The sequence below is a fragment of the Electrophorus electricus genome, chromosome 4, assembly GCF_041902795.1.
Source record: "Electrophorus electricus isolate QZ-2024a chromosome 4, ASM4190279v1, whole genome shotgun sequence".
Classification (NCBI taxonomy): domain Eukaryota; kingdom Metazoa; phylum Chordata; class Actinopteri; order Gymnotiformes; family Gymnotidae; genus Electrophorus; species Electrophorus electricus.
The window spans coordinates 31,217,646-31,235,922 of NC_137500.1; the positions used below are offsets into that span (position 1 = coordinate 31,217,646).

An 18,277-nucleotide genomic window follows, 5' to 3' on the forward strand; every position below is an offset into this window, starting at 1 on the left:
AGTTTGAACCTCCTTAAAGTGGCAGCAAGATGTAGAAGTCCTGAAACATCAGTGCCAGCAGAGCAACCTGTATGCAACCCGTTTAGACTGCCCTCAACACTGTTGATAAATGTTTTGCAAAAATTGCAGATGTACATTCTAAAATCATAGTCATTTTAATTTTATAGTGGTTTATGTTACAATGCCAGTTAAAGCAAGATGCAGCACTGCACTGTCACTGTAATCTTTAATTTTATTTATTTAGGACAAAAAGGTCTTATTTATCATACCAAAGTTCTACATTTCACAGTGTCATCATATATGTTTATTGAACAAATGATGCAAAAGATATGACCGCCTGTGCATTTTAACAAAAACATTCTTTTTACAATTAACACAATTTAGATATAGTCTGTGCAAAATGGTGCTGCAGAGTCTGATAAATGCAGCATACCCTAGTTAACAAAGATTTTAGAGGGGCTCTAAGGCAAGAAAGATTAAAAAAATAAAAAAAATAAAATAATGATTTCCAAAGATTTGGGTCTCAATCACTCCCCAGCCAGGCAAACAGATAAAAATCCCACACCTCTCTGACTCTTCTGAGGAATGGGTGTTGCACAAAGATCAGTGCAAGATACTGGTGTCAAATCCTCCAACAATTAAAAGAATCCTAGGCTGAATTCTAAGGAAGTGCAGACATCTCTTCTACTTTGTGTAATGTCTGTGATAATGAGTCTACCAAAAATAATAATAATAATTAAGTTATATTTTTGTGAGAGTACCTGTGGAAAACCACTGATTCATGTCTCAAGACCAAGAGGACGTTTCATCACTGCTGGAACAATGGTCTGTGGAAAGCCGAGATCAAAGCTTTTCTGTTTCAGTCTCTGTAACACCTGTGATTGCAGAGGGACCCACGAATTCCATGTAGGGTTAGCAGAATTTTGGGGTGTCTGCTGGCAAACTAAAACTCATGCAATATTGAAAATGTGTGTAAATCCACAACAGAGTGGCTCAAAAATGGTATTTTAAAATGACCAAATTAGTCCTGACCTTAGTTCCATTTAAATGCTCTGATGTTCAAGAAGGATGTTCATCCAAACAAGATGCAGGAATGTAAATAAGTTTATTTGGAGTAATTTCCCAAATACCTCATAACCTCTGCCCAGAATAATGAGCACCTACAAAAAGAGTTTAGTTCTGTGTTCGGGTACAAAATGTAAGGGTTCACAGACATTTTCTGTCAATAACCGTGATTAAAGTTGATTAAATCATTTGTTCATTGTGTTTATGGGAATATAAAATGCTTGATGTATAGTAGGTTTTTATTACGTGACTCTGATCATATCATGCTTTAGATGCAAATTATCTGTATTTTCTTTTTCCTCACTGTAAATCCATACATACAATCAAGACAAACTGCTTATAAGCAATTTGAGAGTTTGACCACTTTTGAGGGTTTGACCACCCTCAAAAGAAAGAAATACATCTGTCTTTGGAGGGTGGTCATGTGTATACATGTGTATGACATCATGCAGTAACAAGAAGGCAATAATACATGTAACTATATAGTGAGTCAAACTTTCTGTGCACCTGAAGTGCTTGTTTTATTACAAACACACTTTTACAGAAAACCTTTAAAAGTTTACATTCTCTTTCTGTAGTTTCAAAGACACATTAAGAAGTCAGAGGGACAGAAGATTCCAAAAGTGGAATTACAAATCTCAATATATGGCGTGAAGATATTGGATCCTAAGTCAAAGGTATGAGCACATCTACACATGTCAGATATTATAACAAGGATGCTCATAGAAATATGAGAATTGTTTGTAGTACTGTGTAAATTTAGTGTTACATATATACACATAAACAGATGTAAAATCTCTTCCTATTAATACTTAATACTTGCTTCATTAATAACTTGCAACAAAGACCTAAATCGTATATTAGTAGATATCAAATGGTGTTCTTCGAAGGTTTATTTAGTATTTTGTTTATTTTGGGACAAGAAGTTGTTGTTAAATAACAAGTATATAGTAGCATTAACCATTTAAAGTAATTATTTAGCAAAGTATTTGCCTCAGGTTACTTTGATAGTATTTTGCTGATTTTTCTGTCTTCTTCCATGTCATCTAAGGAGCTTCTCTTTCTCTTCACAGGATGTGCAGCACAATTGCCAGTTGCACCGGATATCATTTTGTGCAGATGATAAAACAGACAAAAGGATATTCACATTTATCTGCAAAGACTCAGAATCCAACAAACATCTCTGCTACGTGTTCGACAGTGAGAAATGTGTAAGACGATACATTCTCCATAAGGATGGCATGGGCTTGGAAGAAGAACATGGATTATGGTTAAAACATACAGAGGTTATTAGCACGATTAAAAGCAAATTTTGAACCTCTTTCCTGTGCCTTTTTAGGCAGAGGAGATCACTTTGACTATTGGCCAAGCATTTGACTTGGCATACAAGAAGTTTTTGGAGTCAGGAGGGAAAGATGTGGAGACCCGCAAACAAATAGGAAGTCTGCAGAAAAGAGTAAGTGTCAAGCCTCTGCTGTCGTGCGGTGCTGAAATGCATTTTGGATCTTGAAGGTATTACCTCTATCCAGATGCGTCCAAAGCAAAACAGCACGATGCCTTTCTGTTCCAACTCCGTACTCGTTCTGAAAATTGCTTTGTTGAAAACCCTCTCAGCTTAGGGCTTAAGGTATATTGACTCCTCTCGTGTTCTTCACAGATTCAAGAGCTTGAAACAGAAAACTCAGAATTGAAAAAACAGCTGCGAGTCCTGGAGGAGCAGCTGCTCACTGCTCAAGTGTCACCTGTAAGAGCCGCGCGGAGTGCTTGTCTCAAAACGCCACCAAGTAACCACAATTTCCCAAGCACATGTGCCCTAACAAAGTGAACCTGGACTTTTAACTTTCTCTCCATCTGGTCTTCTTCTTTTCCCTGTCTCCAGTTGCTTCACATTAACTCTACTAACGAGGCGTATATGCTGCAAAGGCCATCCTCTCTCTTCTGGTGCCACAACCTGACATCCTTCTCCTGTCTAGAAATCTCTTCTGTTACACTAACGCCAATGAGTTCTCCTGACTCCACCATGTCCACTGGGGTCCTGACTCCCCCACCTACCAAACCGGCTCTGTCAAAGCCCCCTGTTGGAGATGGTACCCCTCGGCTTCGTGTAAAACACCCGTCTTTCTCTTTCTCTATAACTTTTTCTCAATTCTCTGTTTGAATTAATTTGTGTTGAGTGTATGCAATTCTGTACATTTAAACATCTTTTGTAGGGACAGAGTACACTACTAAGGACTGGTGAATTTGACACTGGCATAGTTTTTTGGCACTCAGGAGATCAGTTTGGCCTGTGACAAAAAGCTGGAAAATATTCTTCAGCAGAAGTCCTTCAAAATTAAAGCACTTGATGCACTGATGATAACACAGACAAGCAATCAAAGTAGTCAGTGCCATGTGTTATTCATTAAGAGATGGCATCAGCACTGTGGATTTAAAATAATACATATGTTACTATTAAATTAAATAGTGTTACCACAAAAATGAGAAAATGGCATACAGTCAGGAAATATCGAAATATTTCGGTTCTCAATATTTTACTGTTCTCTACTCTTTTTTTTTTTACTGTTAAAGAAATATTTTTGAATAACCATCAACTGAGTAACTTTTTGTTTTTGATGAATGATTGATTAATAAATATAGTTTTTGGTAGTAGACTCAGACCCCACTGAATATTAAATGCAGCCAATAAGAAATAAATTAGACGGTGATATTTTGTATTTTAATTTTAAAATTATTACCCCCCCCCCCCCCCCCCCCAAAAAAAAAAAAAAAAAAAAAAAAAACAATGACTATGAAGTTAAATCCAGAATGTTAGTTTTTATTTGAGGGGCAACACATGTGTATTGAACAAGATGGGTATCTCAGGCTATGGCCAGTCAAAGTCTATGACCCATACATCAACACCTCACTGAATCCAATGGCATCAAAACAGTAAACATTGTGACCATATGGTCTCCTCTGTAATGTAGATGGTAATGTATTATGTTCCATTATGGAAGCATAAGTTATTTTGGAACATCTAAAATATATACACTGAAATACAGAAGAATTATTTTAGTATGAACCCCATTCATTTAAAATATACAACCACGTGAAGACATGAACTGTAGCTATGATGTTCTTTCGTGTCTGCAGGGAGGTCGCAGCTCAAAAGCTCCCACCGACATTTTCGACATGGTTCCCTTCTCTCCAGTGGCTCCTCTGGTTCCGGTCCCAGCCAGCAGTGCCTCACCTCCTCCACCCCCAGCAAGACCTGCAGACATTAGTGAGCTCCTACTTCCTCAGATGCTTCTCCCACCACACAACCCACAAACCCCTGCCTGAACCAAGCACCTTTCACAGGATTATTAAAATGTAGAACTTTTTAATGCTTTAATGTTACTAAGACAATTTTGTTTGTAGCAAAGTAAAACAGCAATAGTGTGTATACACACACACACACACACACACACACAGACACACACACACACACACACACAGTTCATCCGTTATATCCAAACACTGAACTCACATGTACAAATCACGCAATACAAAGACTGTTGCAACACCAGATTTGTAAAATCACAAAAAGGAAAATGGTAAAATAGTTTTTAAAAAAGTGTCATGATGATGATTAATATTTTGAATTACTATTGAATTATCCTACAGATATTCCCAAACTACTCAACTACCCATCTTCAGCAGTTTAACCTTGTAATAATATTGTGCCTAAACTCTATCTGCAGAAAAAGAGACATCTTTGTTACTTGACCCTTCATTGTTCATATAACCGAATGACCTTGTTCTTGTGAGACAAAGATCACTGTTTAATGATGGAGAGAGTTTCACTTTGTACCATCTCTAGATACTTTGAGAGGTGCATGTGCAGGATATTGTTTAGCTGGAGGTGCTGGCAACACCAAGGTCATGGGGTCAGTCCCCAGGAGTGCTTATCCTGCTGTGTTTGATCATATTTCTTGAAAGAACCCCGCAGCTATTAAAGTGAGGGTCAGGCTCACAAAGTCGGCAAATATAATGGAATTCACACAGTTAGACGTCTATCAATATTCATGATTATAGCTGGGCAGGGTATTTTCTGAATGTGTTCCATTGAACACATTGAAGTCATTGAAACTGCAGACAATTATCTAAAACATTTTTTAAATCTCAGCAATGTATTCCATTCATAATGTAGTACTGATTACACCCCATTACATTTCATAATTTCCATATGAAAATTTAGTGCTAGGGTATAAAATTAAGTGTTGGCTTTATATGACTTCCATATGACTTAAAATCCATTATAGCAGAGGTCATTTTTGTCTTTATTATGAATTGTTTTGTATTCTTTTTTCAATTTCCTTCTGTTCATATTTCCTCTATTGTGTTTTACAGTACTTTTATTTTAATTCATACATTAAGACATATTTCACATTACTGTCTTTTCCATACAAAGTGAAAGATTAGTTTCCTGTTTTTCATATTTTCTGTACATTGACAGTGTTGTTTGTCTTGTCCCACAGGGAAGGACCTGTTTGGTGCCGAGCCGTTTGACCCGTTCATCTGCGGGGCGGCCGACTTCCCCCCCGATATCCAATCCCGGCTGGACGAGATGCAGGTGACTGCGTGTGTGTGAATGATTAGTGGGTGGACTGATGTAGGTGGACAGCTGGTCCTGGATCAGTCCTGGTCCACAGTCACACAGTGTCACAGCAGACTCCTGTCTTTCATTTCCACTCAAATCAATCACAGGAAAACAATCCCAAAAACCATACAGCACAAGAGCAAGACTGTGTGGAGTGGTAGGACATCACGAGAGCTTGCCCCTCTTGGTATAATTAATGTGACCATATTGACCCAGCTGTATGTATCCTGGTGTGACCTGCTGTGATACATGAATGCAGTTCTGATCTTTACCTGAACAGATGTTCTAAGAGACTCTAAGTTGTTTAGCTTTGCTGAGTTAGCTCAGACTGAGCACCACTGGGTTCAAGGGCAGATTGTACTTGTGGAAATAGCCACACACTCAAAAAACTTATGAAAGGTTCATAATGCAGGAGGTACCATTCACAGCAGCCAAGACAACCTGTAAAGCATATGGTGCACTCAGCATATTGGCCTATACTGAAGTCTTGCATTTTCTAGAATTTATTTTTGCTCATTACTGTTTGAAAGCATCTGCAAGTTGTTTAGGGAACAAGTAAATCAGGCTGTGTACTGTTATAATTTCTTGTTTTATGGATGGATGGATGGATGGATGGATGGATGGATGGATGCATGGATGCATGCATGCATGCATGCATGCATGCATGCTTTGTCGAGGCAACAGCTTTCCAATATTAAAGGTGCAATCCTCACGTTCTTTTTTCCATCTTATTTCTACTAACCAACTCCATTTCCTTTCTCTTGCATCCGGCCACTGACAGCGCCAGAGATGGTCTGTATCTTCTATCCTCTCACTCTTGCGTCTAGATTCATTTAGTGTCAAACTATAATGAAACACTAACAGAATTTATTCAAGATCAGTTTTAGCCTGTTTGTAAAGCCTGAGCTGTGTGTGTGCGCGTGTCTGTGTGCGCATGTGTGCAAAATCTCAACCATCTGTTCACAGTCATGACTTGACTAACTGAAAACTGGATCCCCAGAATCACTTGCATGAAAGTTCTTATAAATATGAACATTTAATTTCAGGTATATTGGTTGTGTTTCAGAAACAGTTTTTTACCACTTCAAGGCTGTTTGAGTGTGAAATATTGCAAGCCTAATTTAATGTTAGAACAGAGGTCTATCACTCTGCCAGACACTGATAGATAAATGTTGGCCAAAATAAAATTCATTTTTTGTTATTCATTTGTTTTTTATTTGTGGATTTATGTTTATTTTTATTTTCCTTTTGTATTCATTTTGTTGTCTGTGTTTGTGTTATTCTGTTTGTATCATTTAGAACTAAAGTCAGGTTGTCGTTGTATTCAACGTAGGATTTGCACTGTAACAGTGGGAATCCAAACTCATTTTTATCAACCTGTGTTTTTCAGGAGGGGTTCAAAATGGGATTAACAGTAGAGGGTGCTGTTTTTTCCCTCGATCCTCTAGATGGTCACTGCTGATGCCAAGAAGACATTTTTGTTACTTAACTATTAACCGATTTGTATTAAGTGCCAAACTTGGGTCTACAGTCAAGATGTCAATGTTCTCGTCCTGAGATTTATATGTATTTACATCTGAATTTGGTTTACACAAAAAAAAGTATATAAAATCAGAATTCAAGATCACTATTTTTGTAAGAACTGTAATTGTCATGTAGTTTTGAGGATGCTTTCTGTGTACAGGCACTGAAGGATGTAGATATTAATGGTATACCCTGTGGCGAAGGGTTCATAACCAGTATCAAAACTCACCATATTCCTTTACTAAACTTGTCGTGTTCATACAGACATCTGTAGGCAATTTATTTCATCATTATGGCAGACAAAAGTCCATTATAATGTGGCATGCAGCATAACAGTTACTTTTACTTTTTAAAAATAGTAATGCATTAGCATATAATACTGGAATCTCAAACTCACTTTTTTCTTTTACTAAGAGGAGACCACATGTTGTATCCTTTTTATTGGTATGGATTCATTGTAGTATTTTCTTAACTGGACATGAATATTTTTGATGGTTTTATAACTACATATCTAGATAATTTTCCATAATACTGTGTACTTGTATTGCATTTTAATTTGGTATTATATATTTTAGTATATTCTTGCACCAGGAAGCACTTTGGAAAACCTTTGTCCATATGGTATTTTCTTTGTATGCAATATTTTAGCCTTTGTTGTTGTAGTCATTAAAGGCAGTACTATGGAATCTCCTGTTGTTGTGAACTGTTTTTGCCTGTCTAGTTTAAATATGTAAAATGAAGGAATAATACCCTTACTATCATATACTGTGCATGCAATTTATGAGAAAGCACATCTTTTTCCAGGTGTTGCTTAGTTTGAGTGGTTTATTAAGACGTGGCATCGTAAAAACACAATTGAACAAAAATGTATATATACTTAACTGGTATTTCATACCAGTTTTCCTGAGTTTATGCGTGTGAAATATTAAGAAGGCATGTTCTCTGTCACATTTAAAATGTCTAAACTTATTGCATCAATGAATTCTGTGGAGTAATTTCATCAGATAATGAAACTGTATGATTTTCTGAGTTCTGTGGACTCCTGAACATTTTTCAGTGGTTTCATAGCAAAATCAAACTTCAGTGTTGTTTCCTTTTGGTTCATTACTGTGCCAATGGCAAGGATGTTTTCCTGAATATGGCTCAGTGATGGCAGGAGTGAGGACAGTGAGTTCTGTAGAGATGCTCCTGCGTCATGCTGGTGTTTCTAAATGATCCCATTTGCTCATTCGCTGCTTTGGATAGATACATATACATAAAATGACATCGATGTTTAATATTCAAATGCTATTCAAAAAATTACAATTTTTAAATTCAGATTTTACACAGCACAATTCTAAGACACAAATATTTTTTCAAAAAATTAGGAATTTGTAAAGTACAACATTGCAGATCTCTGTTGAAAACTACAAGAAACTCTGATGCTGTACAAATACATTTCTTCAAAAGCCTTATTTTATGCATATTACAGAACCAAATACCATAACACAGTAGTTTTTAAATATGTACCAAATGCTTTAGTCATATTAATGTACAATCATTATTTTATTTCTGCTAGGAAAATTCATGCATCAGATGGGGGGGGAAAAAAAAGAAAAGCAAAAAAAGAAATGAGTATGAATTTACCAAGAACAAAATTCCTCACTGATAACAAAAGAGAAACAGGAATTGGCACGCATATGTTTTAATTCGAAAAGCAAATACATAAGGAACAAATTTGGCCAGCTAGGTTTGCAAATTACTATAGGCATTTAAAGAGTAGTTTAACAAGGGAAAGTGCAAGGCTGCTAAAGTGTAACAATACACTTCAGAAAATATGACTGCCTAGAGATTAGTTATGTCATTCTAACTATGACTGGATCTATAAAACATGCTCAAAAGCTGCCTATATGACGCAGCAGTGTCCGTTTCAACATATTACACAACATTTTTTTTTTTGCTTCTAGATCCATCTTTTGTGAATTAAACCAACTACATGCATGCTTGACCAAATTGTCTGACAAAACAGTTTTAAATTCACTGTGCATTAATTATGTATGTAATTAAAAAATGGAAGGACAAATGGAAAAATGCACCTTTTTAATGAGACACTGAATTTGAATCGTTGGTGGAACGTGTTTTTATTCGCCATTCCCTTACCCTGTTCTGTACCTTTTCCTAGGAAAAGTGCTGTGACACTATAACATGCCATTGACATGTCCTAGTTCGTAGAGACGAGGTAGCTTACGCTAATGACTCAGTCTATTAAGTTTTAATAGTCAGATGCATTCAAACATCATACAAGGCAACTGTAACAGAATAGAGATATCAGTTTTAGGAAAATTGTTTTCCAGAGGCAACAGCTCGTACCAGAAAACATTTTGCTAAACACAGTTTTTCTCTGTAGCACCATGTGTGGGTTTTTTTTGTTTTTGTTTTTTTGTTTTTTTTGTTTTTTGAAAAAAAAAAGAAAAATTTCACAATAAAGAAAATATGTAAATTCATACAATTTCTAAATGGGTCTAGTGCTGGTAAACTTGGCATATCAATTTGATTGAATGGACATCACAATGTCAGGGATCAGTGGATAGACCAGAATTCACTAATTAATCTATGTATCTTTTAATGGAATTTACTCAGGCTAAAGAGAGTATGCATTTCATGTTTTAATATTTTAATAAAAGCATTTAATTAATAAACACACTAATGGGGCCTGTTGTGTAGTGAAGTAATCGGAAAGGCAAAATAAATATCCTGCAACCGGTCTGGATCAGTCCACTGTACTTTATGTACAAGGCTGAACTTGTCAGCAGTCAGTTCAAGAGTCTCAGGATTCTCTTCAATGCATTCTTGCTCTCTGCTTTATAAGAAGCAAACAGGCCCAATATTGACACCAAACTCCTGATCCGGACCACCAATGTCCACAGGGGCAATATCAACAATAGGCAACCTGGCCGTTTTCTGTGTCCTGTACTCAAAAACGGTCTTGCCCCAGTTACGATTTGCTTGCTGTGAGGATAGAGAGAGAGATAAATCATTTTAGCTTTGAACAGGTGTACTTAATCAATGTGAAAAATGACTACTGACTCCATGTACTAGTAAATCTATTTCAGGTAAATCTATGATTCTCTTTAATATAGAACAAAATTATATTGTGCTCAATGAACCCTACCAGTGGATGATCAGGTACCACCATTCAGTTTTAAGGCACCTGATCATCCACTGAAGGAATCACATTAAAATATTACAGGAGGAAAAGAATGAAGAAAACTTACGGAGCAGCTGTCTTCCAGCACAGTATATCTGAAGCGACTGTTTCCCTCCGCTTTCAGCTCTAGATCATTGGAGGCTTTGAGAATGACAGCTTTCTTCAGGTTTCCAGTTGCCTCGTCTTTGTACCCGACCGTGTTCTTACAGTGATAAGTGATAGTCTGAGAAGCCTCCTTGGAGAGCAGACGGATGAAGGTCATCTGGACTGTGACCGAGTTGGCTGGCTGATCTTTGTTCCCATAGGTGAACTAAACAAAAACAAGTCCTTGTGAGATACATTTATGTCGGATGCGTTTAGTTACAGATGTTATGTTCCTGCGATTGTCCTCCAAGCTTTCAGCCTCATATCAAAGGCCTACATTGTGAGCTGCAAGATGACACTGCAGTATAAAAATAAAATTAGGACCAGCTATTATCAAGCTATATACTAAAGACTATGAAATGTACTTACATATGTTCCACCACTCATGCTTCCAAACCATATAGGTTTGTTTCCTGGAGAATTCCACCATGCCTTGCGAGGTATGTTGGGGGGGTTGGCTGATATGCATGTTTCTCCAGTATCCATATTACAGTATACTTTAATGGCATCCTCCACACTGCCTTGGTTTGGATCCACCCAGTATTCACCTGTACAGCATGGATGAGATATCAGGATATGTCCAATGTAGTTATACAGAACAATGCATTGGTCCTTTTTCCAACTTTAGTCATATATCTTGTATGACAAAGAAGGGTCAACAATTGATTATGTGTGCACTATATTTAAAATATGGGTATTTCAAGAAATGGAGAAATCCCACAGCAATCCTTTGTATGAGTCTCCATTTATTTCTATAACTTTAGATAAAAACCAAAGGCTATTGCAAGCATTCAGTGCAATAGTTGTGAATATGGATATTTCAGCTTGCTGATCCTTAGAATTGACTTACCACTCTTTTTCATGGGATAGCACTGCTTCAGGTCCTCACAAGTTCTGGCAGGGTGGTTCTTAGTGCCATCAGGGCTGCGCATGCTCTCGATCTGGCTGCTGAGAGCCTTCAAAGTGGCCTGGACTCCTGGGTCTGCTTGAAATGAATCTGTTGAGTTTGATATGGGCAGAGCCTCATCCTCTGGGAATTCAGGAGGAGGAGGACCAACATCATAATCCTGAGGGCCTCCGAACAAGTCTTCCATAGCAGCTGTTGGTGGTCCAGGAGATCCAGGTAGACCTGGTGGACCAGGTTCTCCAGGAGGTCCCTGATTGTAAAAGTATTGTAAAAGTATGTCTTAATTGAACATGAAGAAGAACAACCACTTTATAAATAATCATAAACACACTATATCTTGGTATGTATGGATGTTAATATAGAGTTTCTTTTACATATGTGGAAAGCCAGTACCCATAAACTTGATATATGTGGGTGTCTGAGATTGAAACTGATAAGAGATATACATGCCTCTGGTCCAATGTCACCACTTATTCCTCTTGATCCAGGAGGTCCCATTGGCCCAGGCTGTCCAATGTACCCTTCTTTACCTGATGGTCCTATTGGTCCAGGGGGTCCCTGCAAGACATTCCATTGAAATGATCATTGCCATATACATTACATTATATTGTCTTACACTCCATGCTTAATAGCTTAATCATCTTACAAGACTGAATCTCAAATGATTGAATGGAATAAATGCACTTACTCTTTGGCCACTTGGCCCCACTATTCCAAGGGGACCATAATCACCAGTTGTGCCCTAAAAATAAAACAAAATAAAATAAAAATGATAGGTTTAAATTGACAACACAGATCATACCCCATGTACCACATGACATAGAGCTAGTCATAATGTTTCAGTTTTTAATCTTTAATTTATGTAGGCTGTCAAAATAAAAATATGTCTACATGACCAGAGACATACAAGTGGTTGTGCTATTTTAAGTCAAAGTCAAAGTCAAATGTATTTATATGGCACATTTTATAGCAGTTGTTATCACAAAGCAGCTTTACAAATGTTCGAGTTCAAGGTGAGACATTTTATGTATGATATTACTTACTGGTGGCCCAGGAAGTCCCTGTAAACCTGTATATCCTCTGTGTCCCTTCTGTCCCCTTTCTCCATGGTCACCTAACTCTCCCTTATCTCCTCTAGGTCCTTGAGGTCCCTATTACATATAGAAAGTCAGTGCCAATGAAATGACTTTTATTTCCACAGTTATTATATTTGGATTAATAGCACAAACTGATAATGGGGCTAAAATATTTATCAATCAAGTGAATATTAGACATGATCAATTATTCAAGAATTTCTTTATATACACACACACACACACACACACACACACACACACACTGCCTGGCCAAGAAAAAGGTCACCACCTGGATTTAACTAAGCAAATAGGTAAGAGCCTCCCATTGGATAATTACTGCATGGGTGATTATGTTTCAGATGGCAACAAGTTCTTTAACCCTAACTGATTCAGTGAGTAGCTTCTCATTTGTTAAACAACCATGTTGAAAGACACATCCTGTAATCATGGAAAATATGTTAATCTGTTTCAGAAGGGTCAAATTATTGGCATGCATCAAGCAGAGGAGACAACTAAGGAGATTGCTGAAACTACTAAAATCAGGTTAAGAAATGTCCAACACATTTAAAAGTAGAAGGACGGTGGGGAGACATAATCTTCAAGGAATGAATGTGGTCAGAAAATAATCTTGAATGATCATGATCGGCGATCACGTGTGGTGAAATCAAATTGTAGAAAAACAACAGTAGTTCTCAGGGATATGTTTAATAGTGAAAGTAAGAGCATTTTCACACACACAATGTGAAGGAATCTCAAGGGATTGGGACTAAACAGCTGTGTAGCCTTAAGAAAACCACTTGTCAGTAAGGCTAACCGGCAAAAATGGCTTAAATTTGCTAGGGAGCATAAAGATTGGATTCTGGAGCAATGGAAGAAGGTCATGCGGTCTGATGAGTCCAGATTTACCCTGTTCCAGAGTAATGAGCACATCAGGGTAAGAAGAGAGGGGGCTGAAGTGATGCACCGTACAAGCCTGTGGGGGCAGTGCTATGATCTGGGGTTGCTGCAGTTGGTCAGGTCTAGGTTCAGCTATGTTATGTGCCCAAAGAATGAGGTCAGCTGACTACCTGAATATACTGATTGACCAGGTTATTCCATCAATGGATTTTTTTCTTCCCTGATGGCACAGGCATATTCCAAGATGACAATGCCAGGTTTCATTGGGCTCAAATTGTGAAAGAGTGGTTCAGGGAGCCTGAGACATCATTTTCATACATGAATTGGCCACGACAGAGTCCAGACCTGAACCCCATTGAGAATCTTTGGAATGTACTGGAGAAGACTTTGCGCAGTGGTCCAAACCTCCCATCATCAATACAAGATCTTGTGGAAAAATTAATGCAACTCTGGACACAAATAAATGTTGTGACATTGCAGAAGCTTGTGGAAATGATGCCACAGCGAATGCATGCCATAATTAAAGCTAAAGGCGGTCCAACGAAATATTAGTGTGTGACCTTTTTTTTGGCCATATATATATAAACTATAACAATGTCTTACTGGGAGTCCTCTCTTTCCCGCTGGCCCTGGGGGTCCTACAGGGCCTCTTGACCCCTAATAAGAAAGTAGAAAGTTTGTATAAATGAGAAATTAATTTATTTTGCATAAATACGAGGACATCAAGAATATGTATCAAGCGCAAAAGATCTGGTAGCAAACACATTTTCTTGTAGAATTAACATTAAGCATGTGGGCAAATTGTTTCTATTATGTTGAAAATGTGACAATACATACTGCATCTCCTCTCTTTCCAGGGCCTCCAGGAGCACCCACGGGGCCTGGAGGACCAGGAGCACCCCTCGCCCCAAGCAGTCCCTCCGGTCCTGGATCGCCACGGTCACCCTATAGTGTAGTCCAGATTAGAATGGTGCGTACATGCTTTATATGGGGGAAAAATAACGTACCCAATGTTATACAAAAGTATTCATTATCAGATCTCACTCGTTCACCAATGACTCCTTCTTTTCCTGGTGGCCCATCAGATCCTGGTGGTCCCTATTAGTCAAATGTACAAGTTAATGCATATGTTGTAACTTTTTCATTCTCTCTCTCTCTCTCCCTCGCTCTCTCTCTCTCTCCTTAATTATACTGAGGATAAAATTCCAGATGTTTTAATTTAACATTTGGTTTGCACTGAAATTTCTATAAAAATTTAATGCACACAAGCGACATCAACTATCATTTCAATAGCTCCAAATGAGCTAATAACAGCTAACAAATTTACAGTAAAAGACTCCCATAAAATACCAAGATACCTAAGCAAGATGATTTGCAGAAGAATTACTCATGACATTTGAACATAACATTTACCATTTCAGAGGATTCAGAGGATTTTAATATTATATGATGACTTCTACAGAGCAATTTTAAGGCCCCAGGTTTCCTATTATCTATGATACACAAGTCATGGCTTTAATTAAGTTTGCCTAAAGGAATACTTCACCCCAAAATGCTAATAGTACTTATCAAATGCTAATTAAATGCATTCAAAGGAGGCCGACAGAGGCCTAAATCATCCTAGTTGTTCATCACTAAAATGACTTAGCTTTAATGCCATTAAATACATTAGTAATGGATAGGGGGTAAACTTACATTAGGACCAGGATCACCTCGAGGTCCATTTGCCCCTGGTTGTCCAACTGGGCCAGGGGGCCCTTTGTCTCCTGGTGATCCTGCCATTCCTAATTTACCTGGAGGACCCTTCAGAAGATAAGTACATTTAAATATGTGAGGGAGGCCTACAAAAGCATGAAGTTCTATCCATTTTCCAAAACACCATTTGATGATGAATAACGGCAAGATGATGAATAATGTACTCTACATCCTGGGCTTGCATGCTCTCTATGAATCATGGTTTCAGCATCAAATATGGATAAACATTTATTAGTAAGATGAAAGCTAACATATTTTATCTTTATTTTGGCTGTTCTCCACAATGTACTTACAGCTGGCCCGGGTAACCCTGCCATTCCACGCTCTCCTCTCTGTCCAGGAAGTCCCACAATTCCTCTCTGACCTGTTGTTCCAGCAGGTCCTGGTGGACCATCAGGACCCTATACCCAAGTGATTTTTTAGGTACATTTCTTTATTTAATATGATGCTTAAAAGGAAACCGCCATGCTAATTTTACCACTTTAATATTAGCATATTTAGATAATTCTTACTGTTGGCCCATCTTCCCCAGGGTCTCCTTTATCTCCAGGACTTCCTGCAGGTCCAGGTGGGCCTCTCTCTCCTTGGCGTCCTGGTGGTCCATGATCTCCACGGAGGCCATGTGGGCCTTCTTTGCCAGGAGGACCAATGGGGCCTGGCTGACCAATAGGACCCTAGAAGATAGAAAGTTCCACAAATCATTAGAAACAGCTCTTGATTTCTGTATTTTAAGCAAACAAAATCTTTAACTTTAACATCTTTTAAATCTTTAACATACTCACAGGTGGACCTGGTGGGCCAACTTTTCCATGAGATCCGGGAAACCCAGTTGGACCCTAAGAAATTAAATATTTTACTTTGAATATTGAAGCAATGAAGAAATACACAATGGAAACCTATAATTATTGATCTAGTTACTATTGAACCAATTGCTTATATACTTCAAGTTCAAAGTTCAAAAGGCTTTATTGTCATTTCAGCTATATACAAGGACACAGCAAAATGAAACAATGTTCCTCCAGGACCATGGTGCAATACAAAACAAGTGCTACAGACAACACACTACATTAGTGCAAACAATACAATAAAGTGCAATAATACCAAACAATAAATACAGCACAGGATACACAATAAACAATAATTATTTTGACCAGTACATTACTGGTAATATGTAAAGCAGGTTTGTGCATAGAAGTCAGTAACATAACATGCTATACTGTTCCAGTCACTTACAGGTGCTCCTTGCGTTCCTCTTCCACCCTTTGGTCCAGCCACACCGATTGTACCCTATAAAAACACATTTGATAATGGTCTCTAAGCTGATTTCTTGTAATTGAGCATATATTTCATATTGGGGATTTATCACACTTACCACAGGTCCTGGAGGTCCAGCCAAGCCTTGAGGTCCAGGAGATCCAGCATCTCCTTTCTGTCCTGGCTCACCGGTTTCCCCTTTTACCCCAGGCTGACCATCTGGGCCCTGAACATGTGTCATTAATGGTGCATTAGTGTGTGGAATCAACATTGGATGTGCTTGAAAATATGGATTTAGCATTATAAAACCAAGTCAACTTACAGGTGAAGTCAAGATAAAAGCCAAGTCAACTTACAGGTGGTCCAGGAAAGCCAACAGGACCTGTTGGACCAGGCTCACCACGAGATCCCTAAAAGTGTGGGCACAGTATTGGCTATGAAGAATTATATATACACATTGTTTATTCAATAAAGCAATTGGTAGTGTTACCATGTTTTGGTGCTAAAATGTTTACTTACAGGCATTGCTCTTGATCCATGAGGTCCAGGTGGTCCCTTAGTTCCAGGTTCACCCTGTAAAGAGTGTATGTTATATTCTGATGGATTTTAAACAATGTGTGGTTGAAAATCTCTCGTAGAAAATGTCTGTACCTTCTCACCACTTGGGCCAGGAGGTCCTACAGGGCCAAGAGGTCCTGGAAGTCCCTTTGATAGTTGCAGAAAACTATATTAGGAGTTCATCCCCCATTGTGTTTAAAAAGTAAATGATCTGAGGGAGTAAGCACTGTGTATACATAGTTGGACAAGCCAGTACAAGCCTTCCAAAGAATCCTCTAACAAATATTTATTTAACACCTAAACCATGCCAGCATTCACATTTCTATATTAATGTCAAAGTATTTGCTGTTATGTTTGATTGCTTATTTTTGACAGCCAAGTTATAACATGTCCTAGTTGATTCATTAGCAATAAGGCAGTGGCCTTTCTTTGGTGTGATTACAAGATTTTTTCAGCCTTGTTCTCCAGCACTACGGGAGAGGGAATTTTTCAATTACAGTGGACTGATAATGCAGAATTCTGTGAGAGATCTGAAGAATTTGGAATACTTTAAGAGATCTGAAAAATAAATATTTTGAGCTTACTCTTGCTCCATCATTTCCAGGTGTACCCTCTGATCCTTTCTCTCCGACTGTACCCTATTAAATTGAGTTATACATTTGAGAACAGTACATCAACTGGTCATGTGACTCACATGATTTACTCACATGATTTACTCACCCGTTCGCCTTTAGGACCAGCTGGACCAGAGATTCCTCTCTCTCCTGGCATTCCCTGAAGACCTGGAGGACCCAGATCACCCAAAACACCAGGAGGCCCAGGACTCCCCTGTGAATAACACATTAGTATACAAAGTTTGTACAATAAAAGAATTCACTGATTAGGTGAACAATTGTGCCTTTTTTGAATCTATTAAAAAAAACAAAAAAAATAAATAAAATATTATGCAAGTCACATTTACCTTTGGTCCATCAGGTCCTGGTGCTCCTGGGATACCTTTGGATCCTGGCAATCCTAAAGGTCCAAGCTCCCCTCTCTCTCCTGGAGTTCCACGCTCTCCCTATAGCAGTATATATTTTTAACAATGTGTAAATTTTGTAATCCTTGCCGCTGATGAAAAACTGTCTAGAAATCAAAACTACACTGTCTTCTTCTACAATGTGCAAGATTTTCTGCCACATATTAAGGAGGCAATAGTGTCCTAGTATTCATGAAGGAATGAGATCAGTTGTGTTTGCCTCTGAGCTCCTGCCATAGACAGCATGAGTCACACTGAAGGGCACCATAAA

General features: G+C 38.1%; 2 protein-coding genes across 11 annotated transcripts in view; one reads left to right on the forward strand and one right to left on the reverse strand.

The window, feature by feature from the left end:
- Positions 1 to 7,896, forward strand: part of gulp1a (GULP PTB domain containing engulfment adaptor 1a) — a 54,327-nt gene extending 46,431 nt beyond the window's left edge. For 9 of the 10 annotated variants that reach the window (XM_027021909.3, XM_035523900.2, XM_081713245.1 and 6 more), the window contains 8 exons: positions 1,644 to 1,742; positions 2,139 to 2,276; positions 2,405 to 2,521; positions 2,723 to 2,809; positions 2,945 to 3,169; positions 4,198 to 4,327; positions 5,565 to 5,659; positions 7,077 to 7,896. In XM_027021909.3, the coding sequence (XP_026877710.1) occupies positions 1,644 to 1,742; positions 2,139 to 2,276; positions 2,405 to 2,521; positions 2,723 to 2,809; positions 2,945 to 3,169; positions 4,198 to 4,327; positions 5,565 to 5,659; positions 7,077 to 7,148 (963 nt within the window). In that variant the 3' untranslated portion in view covers positions 7,149 to 7,896. The remainder of the gene's footprint in view (positions 1 to 1,643; positions 1,743 to 2,138; positions 2,277 to 2,404; positions 2,522 to 2,722; positions 2,810 to 2,944; positions 3,170 to 4,197; positions 4,328 to 5,564; positions 5,660 to 7,076) is intronic. The other variant, XM_027021947.3, reaches the window with a different exon arrangement.
- A 1,550-nt stretch (positions 7,897 to 9,446) lies between these two features.
- The window catches only part of col5a2a (collagen, type V, alpha 2a), a 31,673-nt gene continuing 22,842 nt past the window's right edge, over positions 9,447 to 18,277 (reverse strand). Inside the window, exons 33-54 of the mRNA XM_035523899.2 lie at positions 17,950 to 18,048; positions 17,709 to 17,816; positions 17,573 to 17,626; positions 17,082 to 17,135; positions 16,950 to 17,003; positions 16,787 to 16,840; positions 16,549 to 16,656; positions 16,410 to 16,463; positions 15,959 to 16,012; positions 15,689 to 15,850; positions 15,470 to 15,577; positions 15,117 to 15,224; positions 14,466 to 14,519; positions 14,259 to 14,366; positions 14,025 to 14,078; positions 12,492 to 12,599; positions 12,137 to 12,190; positions 11,899 to 12,006; positions 11,392 to 11,698; positions 10,911 to 11,089; positions 10,465 to 10,707; positions 9,447 to 10,198 (exon numbers count right to left, since the gene is read on the reverse strand). Coding sequence (XP_035379792.1) covers positions 10,052 to 10,198; positions 10,465 to 10,707; positions 10,911 to 11,089; positions 11,392 to 11,698; positions 11,899 to 12,006; positions 12,137 to 12,190; positions 12,492 to 12,599; positions 14,025 to 14,078; positions 14,259 to 14,366; positions 14,466 to 14,519; positions 15,117 to 15,224; positions 15,470 to 15,577; positions 15,689 to 15,850; positions 15,959 to 16,012; positions 16,410 to 16,463; positions 16,549 to 16,656; positions 16,787 to 16,840; positions 16,950 to 17,003; positions 17,082 to 17,135; positions 17,573 to 17,626; positions 17,709 to 17,816; positions 17,950 to 18,048 — 2,379 coding nt within the window. The 3' untranslated portion in view covers positions 9,447 to 10,051. The remainder of the gene's footprint in view (positions 10,199 to 10,464; positions 10,708 to 10,910; positions 11,090 to 11,391; positions 11,699 to 11,898; positions 12,007 to 12,136; positions 12,191 to 12,491; positions 12,600 to 14,024; positions 14,079 to 14,258; positions 14,367 to 14,465; positions 14,520 to 15,116; positions 15,225 to 15,469; positions 15,578 to 15,688; positions 15,851 to 15,958; positions 16,013 to 16,409; positions 16,464 to 16,548; positions 16,657 to 16,786; positions 16,841 to 16,949; positions 17,004 to 17,081; positions 17,136 to 17,572; positions 17,627 to 17,708; positions 17,817 to 17,949; positions 18,049 to 18,277) is intronic.